The sequence below is a fragment of the Cottoperca gobio genome, chromosome 20, assembly GCF_900634415.1.
Source record: "Cottoperca gobio chromosome 20, fCotGob3.1, whole genome shotgun sequence".
In the NCBI taxonomy this organism is placed as follows: domain Eukaryota; kingdom Metazoa; phylum Chordata; class Actinopteri; order Perciformes; family Bovichtidae; genus Cottoperca; species Cottoperca gobio.
The window spans coordinates 9,731,602-9,742,024 of NC_041374.1; the positions used below are offsets into that span (position 1 = coordinate 9,731,602).

The 10,423-nt window shown below is 42.4% G+C and overlaps 1 protein-coding gene across 2 annotated transcripts in view; it reads left to right on the forward strand.

Moving 5' to 3' along the window:
- pola1 (polymerase (DNA directed), alpha 1) overlaps positions 1 to 10,173 on the forward strand; it is a 49,285-nt gene extending 39,112 nt beyond the window's left edge. For both annotated transcript variants that reach the window (XM_029457994.1, XM_029457995.1), the window contains exons 36-37: positions 2,321 to 2,417; positions 9,072 to 10,173. In XM_029457994.1, coding sequence (XP_029313854.1) covers positions 2,321 to 2,417; positions 9,072 to 9,208 — 234 coding nt within the window. In that variant the 3' untranslated portion in view covers positions 9,209 to 10,173. The remainder of the gene's footprint in view (positions 1 to 2,320; positions 2,418 to 9,071) is intronic.
- The last annotated feature ends 250 nt before the right edge of the window (positions 10,174 to 10,423 follow it).

The following is a 10,423-nucleotide window of genomic DNA, read 5'->3' on the forward strand; positions in this document are numbered from 1 at the left end:
ACGTATGGTCTACCTTTTCATTAACTGGTGTACTTAAACCACAGTATAGTGCGCCAAAGTTCTGTGGAGGTCAAATGTGTGTGTCCCCTCGAAGATTGAGACGTGTGTTTTTAAGACTGAGGAAGTCTTGAGTGCTCGTTTCATTGTGCGAGCCATTTCAGACTGTCTGATCAATTTGAGTGATTTAGCCTCCTTTTCTTATTTCTTTCTTTCCCTTCTATTCTATACATCTCGTCTCCATTTTCTCACACATGCACACATTTGCCTCTTCCTTTCTGGCATAACTGTGTTTGTGTGCGTGTACATGCGCTCACGATGTGTATATGTGTGTGTTAGGGGGGAGTTAGTCGTGTAAGAGGGAGGCAAAGGAGCAAGGGGTATGAGGTGGGGGCTGGGGGGGTCCTACGCTCCCGGGAGAGAGGCAATTTCACAGCTGGTTTGCTCCTTAGGCAGTCAGGCTGAAAATGCTGCAGATTTGTGGAGCAAATTGAAATGGTGTCAGTGCAGGAACAAAGCACGAGCTGAATGACGAGGTGTGTGTGTGTGTGTGTGTGTGTGTGTGTGTGTGTGTGTGTGTGTGTGTGTGTGTGTGTGTGTGTGTGTGTGTGTGTGTGTGTGTGTGTGTGTGTGTGTGTGTGTGTGTGTGTGTGTGTGTGTGTGTGTGTGTGTGTGTGTGTGTGTGTGTGAGAGAGAGAGAGAGAGAGTGTGAGGTGGGGTTGAGGGGCTCTAAATTCAATAACGACCCTGTAACATTTTAGCCACGCCTTTCTGACACCTGTCAGTCAATCAGTATGCAGCGACTGGCCCACCTACAATCAGCATTATATTGTGTTTTATTTTATTTTAGAGGAAGATGAGGTGTGCAGCGTTTGTGCCGATCGAGCTTGTTCAACCTTGGCAACCGTAACCGAGGCTCCATTATGTGATGTGCATGGTTTGGTTGTTGACTAGGCCGTGCATCAACGGTCAACAGCTGTGTGTGCCATGTGGGCGCCATAGAAAGCCATTAAACACATTTACACACACACACACACACACACATATTTTGCATTTAGTTGCATTACATACGCTTGCCACTTGATTACGCCACAGCAGTAAAAACTGAAATTACAATTACGCACATTGCCGATTGGCAGGTATAATGGGCACACACAGACTCACTTCACTCTCTCACTCACACACACACACACACACACAGATACTGACACACAGGAATTGTTAGGGGATTCTTCCTGGCGGTAATAATAAAGCACTCGGCGCACACCTGATGGCAGTGTGGGGTCGGGGCTTAGCGTGCCCTCTCCAGTGTAGCAGGGAAATGACGAGCCAATAACTGCAATTAAACATGCAGTATAATGGCTAATCAAATTGACAGCCTCGGCTGTTCGCATGCCTCTCTCACAATGGCTTATCACAACAAACTATTATGAGGGAGGGTATTTCAAGCCTGATCCCCTCTTTTCTTTCTCTCTCTCTTCCTCACTGTCTCTGATTTTCTCTATCTCTCACTTATTTCTGTATCTTAACCCTTTCTCTTCCGCTCTTTCTTCTTCTCTTCCCTCCCACCTCTCTGTCTTGCTATTCCTCTGCATCTCTCTTCCCCCCCCCCCTCTCCTCCATCTCTCTCGCTCTGGCAGGCTGTCGTGTGGCTCCAGTTAATTGCAGTGGAAATTAACAGAGCAAGCAAATTTGTTTTCTTGCTTTACTGTGTTGCACAGAGGAGAGGAGATGTTTTCAGGGAGTCGTATGAGTCGCGTTCAGTTTACCTGTTTGTTAAACTAGTAAACGGAGTTTATTAATCTGTTGCTCTGTTATGATCTGTCCTCTCCGCTCTCATTAGACTCATTGAAAGGGGATTAATAACTTATCTACACACAGGAAATACAATGGATTGTTGGTGCGTTAACCAACAAGTGGTGACATCCTGTATGTGTTTGTGTGAAAGAGGTCACAGAGAGAAGACGTCTCTGTTGGTGTTTGGTGATGTTAGAAGTGAAGCTTCGTTTACTTCACCAGCTGAGGCACAAACCATCCAACAGCCAGGTTTAATGTTGGCGTGCTATCAAGTTACTCAGAGAATAACGTTAATTACAAAGAGCTGATGTCACCTGCTGCCAACGTTTGTCATTTTAACTGCTGAGGAAATCGGTTGGCGTCTGCTAAACTAGCTGAAAGTATCTTTTTAAATATGTCTAAAATATGTTTTGTATGTTTCGTTGCTGAGCTTAAACTCAGATTCAATTCAATATAACGTGATATACACCAGATTGTGTGACAGGTTTTGTTTTAATCATTGTTTTTCTGTGTGTTTTCTCTACAGTACTCCGAGAAGACTCTGTACAACCAGCTCTGCTTCTACAGGTTCATCTTCGACTGGGAACACGCAGCTGCCAAAGTCCTGCAGTTCGAAGAGAGAAGTAAGACTGTGCACACGTGCATGTTGCTCGTCACTGTACTCAACTTTCAAAACTGTTTCTCACAGGATTCATTTCTAAAGTTTAGTGCAGTACTAGTTCGGACAACAAGGTTGCTTTTTTTTTTTTAAAGAAATCAAACAGATTTCACACAAACACACACACAACATACTATTAGCAATCAATGGCTCAACATAAACCTTTTACCCAAGCTACACTTATCGTATTCACCAATGATGTGACACACACACACACACACACACACACACACACACACACACACACACACACACACACACACACACACACACACACAGACACACACACACACACACAAGTAGCAGCGTACGGGCATTGGATATGGGGGAGGGGGGGTTAAGGACATTCAGCTCCTCGAGTCGACAGCCCTAATTTAGGAGACGGATTCAATCACACACACATACAGAATGCAAAATGCTCCAATCACTGGAAAAAAGAAGGAAAGAGCCCTCCATCGCTCTCCCTCTATCCTCACCCTCACTGTCCATCTCTCTTGCTTTCTCTCTTTTACTCTCTCTCTCTCCCTCTCTTGGACAGGCACTCGTTTGGCTGTGTTGATTGAAAACAGGTTTTAGATTTGGGGAAATGATAGGGGGAGTAATGGGCGCGCTGACGAAAGGATAGCCCTTCTCCTATAATGGGACATGGAGCGTATATTTCCCCCCTTGGACTCAAATAGACGCTACTCCAGCGCTCTGGGCGCGCTCAGAAGGCGTCAGCCGCAAGGCCTCTTTACCCATTGCTCTCCCTGATTGATGTCACTTGATTAGAAAGGGCCGCTGGGCCGAGTGATTTATTTATTTGATTAAATATTTATGTATGTTATTTATGTATGTATGCCTGAATTCGGCGAGTGTTTGTGCCAGTCAGGACCTGAGTGAGGCAGCAAAAGAGTGAGACAGCAGAGGTAAATATAACGTGTAATCAACAGATGACCACTCAGAAGATGGAGGGATTGGACCGGTGGAGAGGAGGAGGAGGAGGAGGAGGGGGGAGAAGGAGTACTAACATGATTATAGCCTCCATTTTGCTTTCTTTTATTTCTGTCTTCGCCCAGATGCGAGAAATCTCCGCCAATCAATTCTTAAACCTCCTCCTTTCTTTATGTTCTTGTTCTGTGCAGTGTTTTTGTTCTGCACCAACAGTTTCAGTTTGTGCCTCACAATTGGAGCTGAAACGATTAATTGAGTAGTCGATCGACAGAAATAATTCTCGACTATTCTGATGATTGATTACTCGTTTCAGTCATTTCAAGCAGAAATAGTGAAACACCCGAATAACCTCTGATTCCAGCCTCCCACATGAGAGCAGTTCCTCCTTCTCTTTCTCAGATATCATTGTAAACTAAATATTTTAATGTATTTAGACTTTGTTTACAGGTGTGGGCCCCTGGTTTATTACGTGACTGTATCAGATCATCTTGCGTGGCCACACTCACTGAGGAGGGCGCATGTATACACACGCTCACGTTGCTATAAAATATAGATTTACGGTGTTATCTCTGTCTTGGGGAAGTAATACCCCATATTACTGTATTACACACCCAAGGGCCACACTGCTCAGATTACAGGGAGGAGACATACAATCCTACACACCCTACTCTTCTCTGTGGGAGTGTGTGCATCTACACCTATAGGGATTTATCAGCCCTGTTTGTACACCATCACCTTAATATTGTCTTTCTGTGCTGACTGTGCGTCAGCTTCATCTGATACTAGAATCGCTGGTTAGACGTAGTGCTGGCAACTTGAAATTTCAAATGCAGCTTTACTGTTTCAGATCATAAACAGTTATTTATGATCATCAGTCATCTTGTATATGACTTTTGTTATCGGATTAAATTCCTTTGTCTAAATTATTCTATATTTTTCTTATTGTCAACCAATGACGAGACTAAAACCAGCGATGAGGTGATTGTAAAAAAAGTCTGATTTAAAAAAAAATCAAATCAAATACAGGAATTATGCAAGAAAGAACAGACTCACACAATGATGCTCTTTAAAAAATATATATATTTATGCTTTATTTATACAGGTGGACTTTATGATTTAGGATTACCTTAATTACGATTGTTTGTCTTTAATAGAATATTCCGTGATAAAGCGCTGAGAACAACAAATCTGCAGGAGAGCTGGTTAATGTTAGCAGTTAGGTGTTAGCAGTTAGCTATTAGCAGTTATTTGTTAGCAGTTATTTGTTAGCAGTTAGCTGTTAGTTGTTTGTGGTTAGCTGTTAGCTGTTAGTTGTTAGTTGTTAGTCGTTAGCTGTTAGCAGTTAGCTGTTAACAGTTAGTTGTTAGCTGTTAGTCGTTAGCTGTTAGCAGTTAGTTGTTAGCAGTTAGCTGTTAGCAGTTAGCTGTTAGTTGTTAGTTGTTAGTCGTTAGCTGTTAGCAGTTAGCTGTTAACAGTTAGTTGTTAGCTGTTAGTCGTTAGCTGTTAGCAGTTAGTTGTTAGCAGTTAGCTGTTAGTTGTTAGCTGTTAGTTGTTAGCTGTTAGCAGTTAGTTGTTAGCTGTTAGCAGCCTGCTTGGCTAGATAATGGATCTCACATCTAATATTAGCTGCGGTTGCATTGAGTTACTTTATGATGCATTCAAGCTCTATTCAGTAAAACTGAATATTGGGAGAAGATAAATTATAACATTATCATGAGGAGTTCAAATGTAATTTTGTTTTTTGGCGAGAAACTTGAAGTGGATCATCAGGGATTAATGGTAAATTTGCAAAAACCAGTAAGCACGCGCTAATAAAGGAGTGTATGTTAATGGAAACATCCCGACCTGATGATAGGCTCCTCTGTGTTTCTTAACTCTTCAAAACACTTCAACAAGACACTCTGTTGCACTTGGTGACATGTTCCTTCATCACGATGACCATGAACACTTTAGTATTAATTAGTTAATCCTGTATACAGTATATACCGTATATATATCATCCTAGAACATCACCAGCCTCATCCCTTAATGTTTGCATTTCTGTTGTTTACATAACTCAGACAAACATCATCTTAAATATAAGTGTGATAATATACTGCAGTGTTTGTGCATATTGTGCATATACGCTTACATGTGTACTGAACATACACAATGAAGCACATTAAAGTAAAATAGCTTTACATAAAACAACTCTGAGTTGACGCTGAATGTAATTTGTGTGTGTGTGTGTGTGTGTGTGCGCGCGCTAGTCTTATCTACATGTATATTGCATTTTTGTGCCTGATTGCTGCAACTGAGTAAAACATGGAGGTAATTTTATCCTCTGCAGGAGATCTCTAATAGACACACACACAGTGGCACACACACTATGAAAAAACATGCTGTCCGTTCCTTAGCTGGGAACATCCCGTATCAATGACTTTCAAATCATTTCATGTCACTTTTCTTCTCTCTCCCCTGCTCTCCCTTTTTATCTCCCTCCCTGTCTATCTGTTTCCTTTCTCTTCCCTCCATCACCCCCTCCCCTCCAGGTCTCAATCTTGAGTGTGGGCAGTATGATTGCGTGTGTGAGCAATAATGTAATTTTGCCGCATTGATAAAATATAAATTGTCCTTGAGCTGCGCTTTTCTAATGATCCATTTACCGACAGCTTCCCTGCCACCTCTCAGCACTCTGCATTTGGTCCTCTTCTACCCTCCCACTCCTCTTCCTCTAGCTCTATCTTCTCTCTCTTCTCTCCATTTTCTTCCCTCTCTCTCTGTCTTCATCTTCCACTCTCCCCTCCCTTTCTCCGGCGATACAAAGCGGGGTGGCAAAATCCACGGGTGCGATTGTCAAATCAATTATTCATTCTGTGCAATTACACTCACACAAAGAAGTTTCCCTGTGCTCCGAGTGGTGATTAAATTAACTGCTATTCCAGCTGCCCGTCGCCACCAGCCTAATAGAATATTCATGGAGGCGGCCGACGGAATGGCCGATCTCCATTAACTTCATCATGCTCACTTAATTACAGGCTTGTTATTGTATTTACACCTAGTTAGAGCGTGCAGAGCCCTGATCTACTCGTGCCCAGCACCGGCAGAGTGTGCGCGAGTGTGTGACAACACCTAGTTAGAGTGAAGGTAACCCCTGATGCACTGTGCGTGTGTGTGTCGGAGTCCTTGTGTGTGAGTTACAGAGAGATGTCTAATGCAATCAATTAGGCAAAGTTCTGAGGATCTGAATTTGTGTTGACAGGATGTTTTCTATCCATGCGTCATTTTCCATCTTTCATTCCAGTCGTCATCTTTCTCTCTTTTGTTATTATTTCCTACCCGCTCGTTTTTCGTTCTCGGCCTTCGCAGCAACGCGCTCCTCTCCTCACCTTCCTCACACTCGCTCTTTAAGGGAGGCTATTTATTTGAACTACACTCCCCACTGTGCTCCGACTTGCAGCAAGGTCTCTCCCTCTTTCTTTTCCTCTCTGTGACTCTTAAATCATTCTTTTATCTGTTCTCCCACAGTGATTGAGGTGGAAAAAGAGAAAGGAGTGAGAAAGGGGAACAAGAAATTATTTTTCTCCTACCTTTCAGAAATGATGACATGATTGCTTTCGCTTGATCATGCATCATCACACCCCTTCTATTTCCCCAGATAAATAGACTAGTTTGTCTCTCGCTGCCTCTCTCCTCTCCCCTTTTCTCCCTCCATCCCTGTCCTTGCTAACATGAGGATTATCTGGTAATAGTTGCTGCTTTTAAGTCGAGCACACCGACTTCTATGTGTGTGAATGCATGTGTGTGTTTACTGTTTGTTACATGGATGTTTTTTAGTCGCCATGACCCAGTTAGTGTGCTTTTTAAGTGTTTAACTACCATCGTGTGTGTGTCTGTGTGTTGTGTCTGTGTGTGTGTCTGTCTGTGTGTGTGTGTGTGTCTGCCTTGCTGGTGATCTGTGTGTATCTAACCTTTGGTCCCCTGGGCAGCCAGTGGGCTGGTATTTATCCAGCAGCCACTAATGCAGCAGGCAGGAAGGACGAGACAGGACATGGCAAGGACAGGACAACCGGCCGTGCGTGTGCGTGGAGTTTGTGATCCTTATAAATATCAGGCACTGTTTTAAACAAGTTTGAATTAGTTTGCTTGTAGTGAAACACTTCCATTAATAAGAGTTCGGCTGAAACTTAGTTGAGTAGTTGATGGACAATCAGTTTATCAGTGAGTCAAACAAAAGTATCTAAACATTCACAAGTCCCAGCTTTTCTAACGTGAGGCTGCTTTTCTCTTTTATATCGTAAATCAAATATTTTTATCTTTGAACTGTCCGACGAAACAATAATGCAACTAAGTTATTTTCATTATCGATTAATCTCCCGATCACTTTCTCGATTTAAACGTTTTCTCCATAAAATGTCAGAAAATAGATAAAAATGCAGCTCGCAGGGTGTCGTCTTCAAATTGCTTCTTTTGTGCACGTGACAGTCCAAAAGCCAAAACTCTTCACTTTACATTCATAGAAGAGAAACAAATCAAATATTAATACTTGAGAGGCAACAACCAGTTTTTCTTTATTGTCGTTTTTGCTTAAAAACATATTTTTCATCAGTAAAGTTTCCCTTCAGTATTCTGTTGATGGACTCATTGTTTCAGCTCTCGTTGCTCATGTTCCAGTCCTGTTATGCGTTCTTTTAATAAAACAAAAAGAACTTCTTACTTTTTCCTTTTGCAGGTTTTAAGTAGAGCTGTCCCGCCTTTCTTTTTTGTCAATGAGTCTTTTTTTAATGCTTTTTTTCCAACACAAACACAATATTTAAATTGGTGCTTCTCTTTGATCTTTAGTGGTGAAACTTTCACAGATCTGTCGATTAAATGAATCTATCAGTCGACTAAGTATTTATTTATTTATTCTGTGTCGGATGCTTTAGTCCTGCGGTATGTTTACGTGTTGTACCGCTGCCCGCTCGATCTTTACTGAATGTAGATCTGACGGCCAAACTCTTTTTTTTAAAGGTAGAAAAACTTAGTTGATGTCCAAATATATAAGTAAACTAGACGCATGCTGTAAAATCAGATCAGTCGCAGACAAAAGTTTCCATCGTCCTGCTTCTTCCCCAGTCAACGCACTATTATTCGTGGTGTAGCTCGCTGCACTCTTTGGTGTGATGGTGTGTTATTACTTGGTTTGATGATACTTCATCTACACTTGACGCTCAGTATAATATTGTAAAGATTTGGTTTTGGTGCCCAGGATGGCAGCTGTCTTCTCTCTGGCCTTATTACGGCCCACCCGAAGGGATAACAGGGACAAGATATCGACTTCATACTCTCATTGGGCTTTTCTATTGATCTTATGATCCTGTGTGTGTGCACGCGCTGCCATCGACCCCTCTGTCCAATTCTGCCATGCCCTCAAAGTGATAGCATTACTGGCAGATAGCGTTGGATCTGTTGGCTCTCCAGTTAAGGGTGAAATGCTCCTCAGTGTTTATTAGTGACGAGACAAAGCTGGCGTGCACTCTGCTCCTCTTCCAACAGGACTCTGCAGAGCCTAATCATCAGCATGGAGGGGGGTGAGAGTCATCCAGGAGTGAATCATTCACTAGTTTGAAATGCACACGTTGTATTGACTTTGATGCAGTTGAGGAAGTGAATGATCTTCCATTGTGCTCCAGCAATGAGAACTCTTCTTTTCTTTCACCTCCAGCTCGTGCCAAGCAGTGGAACAGAGAACGAGAAGTCTACCGGAGGCTGAAGGAAGTGCCGGACAGAGCCTTGGCCACTAGCGGCTACTCGGAGATCAACCTGGCCAAACTCTTCCAGGCCTTCTCTTCCCTCAAGTAAAACGACACACACAACTGTAGAGACGACACCTGCCGAGGAGCGCCGACATCAGACTCAAAACGGGACATTTGCACATTCAGCTGCAACTAACAATATTTTCATTGTTGATTTAGCTGCCGATGTTTTCTCGACTGTTCGTTTGGTCTATAAAATGTCGGAAAACTGAAAAATGTCAGTCAGAGGGGATGTCTTTAAACGTCTTAATGTTCACTTTAATGCGATACAGGGAAAGCAGGACATCTCTATATTTGAGATGCCATTTTTGCATGAAAGTTCATCTTACGATTATCAAAATATTTGCCGGTCATATTTCCATCGATCCTCGAATCGTTGCAGCTTTTCTGTTTCCGAATATATTAGTGATTTTAGGTTTTGACCTCCTGACCTTGATATCGTCTTCGCTGAACTAAATGGGTTTGTTATTAGACTTAAAACCCAATCACACCTTCTTCACAGAGACTCGTGACTTGACCCCATCACCTTTACGCTGTAAGGTGAAGACGAGTAGCAATCATACGTGTGTGTGTGTGTGTGTGAGAGTGTGTGTGTGTGTGTGTGTGAGAGTGTGTGTGTGTGTGTGTGAGAGTGTGTGTGTGTGTGTGAGAGAGTGTGAGAGTGTGTGTGTGAGAGAGTGTGAGAGTGTGAGAGAGTGTGAGAGAGTGAGTGAGACTGGGTGAGGGAGGCCACACACACACTGCTCCCTCTCTCTTTTGTCTCGTATCGAACAGCTGATCTGCTTCTCCTCGCTGCGTCTGTTTAACTGAAGCCAGTTCATTCTTTTCTTCTGCCCTCCCTCTTCTGTGCAGATTGTGTTTTAATGCCTGTAATTTTCTATGTATCCAACTTGTATTGCTCAGGTGGGTGTATGTAATGATTTTTTTTTTTTTTTTTGTAATGACCAGAATTTTTCATATTGGGTATTTTTATATTGATACTGAAACCTCAATAAAAAGGTAAAACGTTAATCTGGTGTTATTGCACTGAGTGGTTCCAGATATGAGTGGATGTCCTGCAGTGTTTCCTGTTTCCACTGCCTGCACAACAACACGCCATGAAAGGGAAGTTTATTAAAAGAGTAAACTAATTTGTTTTTTCAAGCATTCCTTCACTTGATTTGATTTTCTATATTTTTCTTCATCTCAATAAATCCCATCAAAACCAACAATGAACACAGGAGGACATTTAACGCCTCTGTGATATCGCCATCATTGTCCA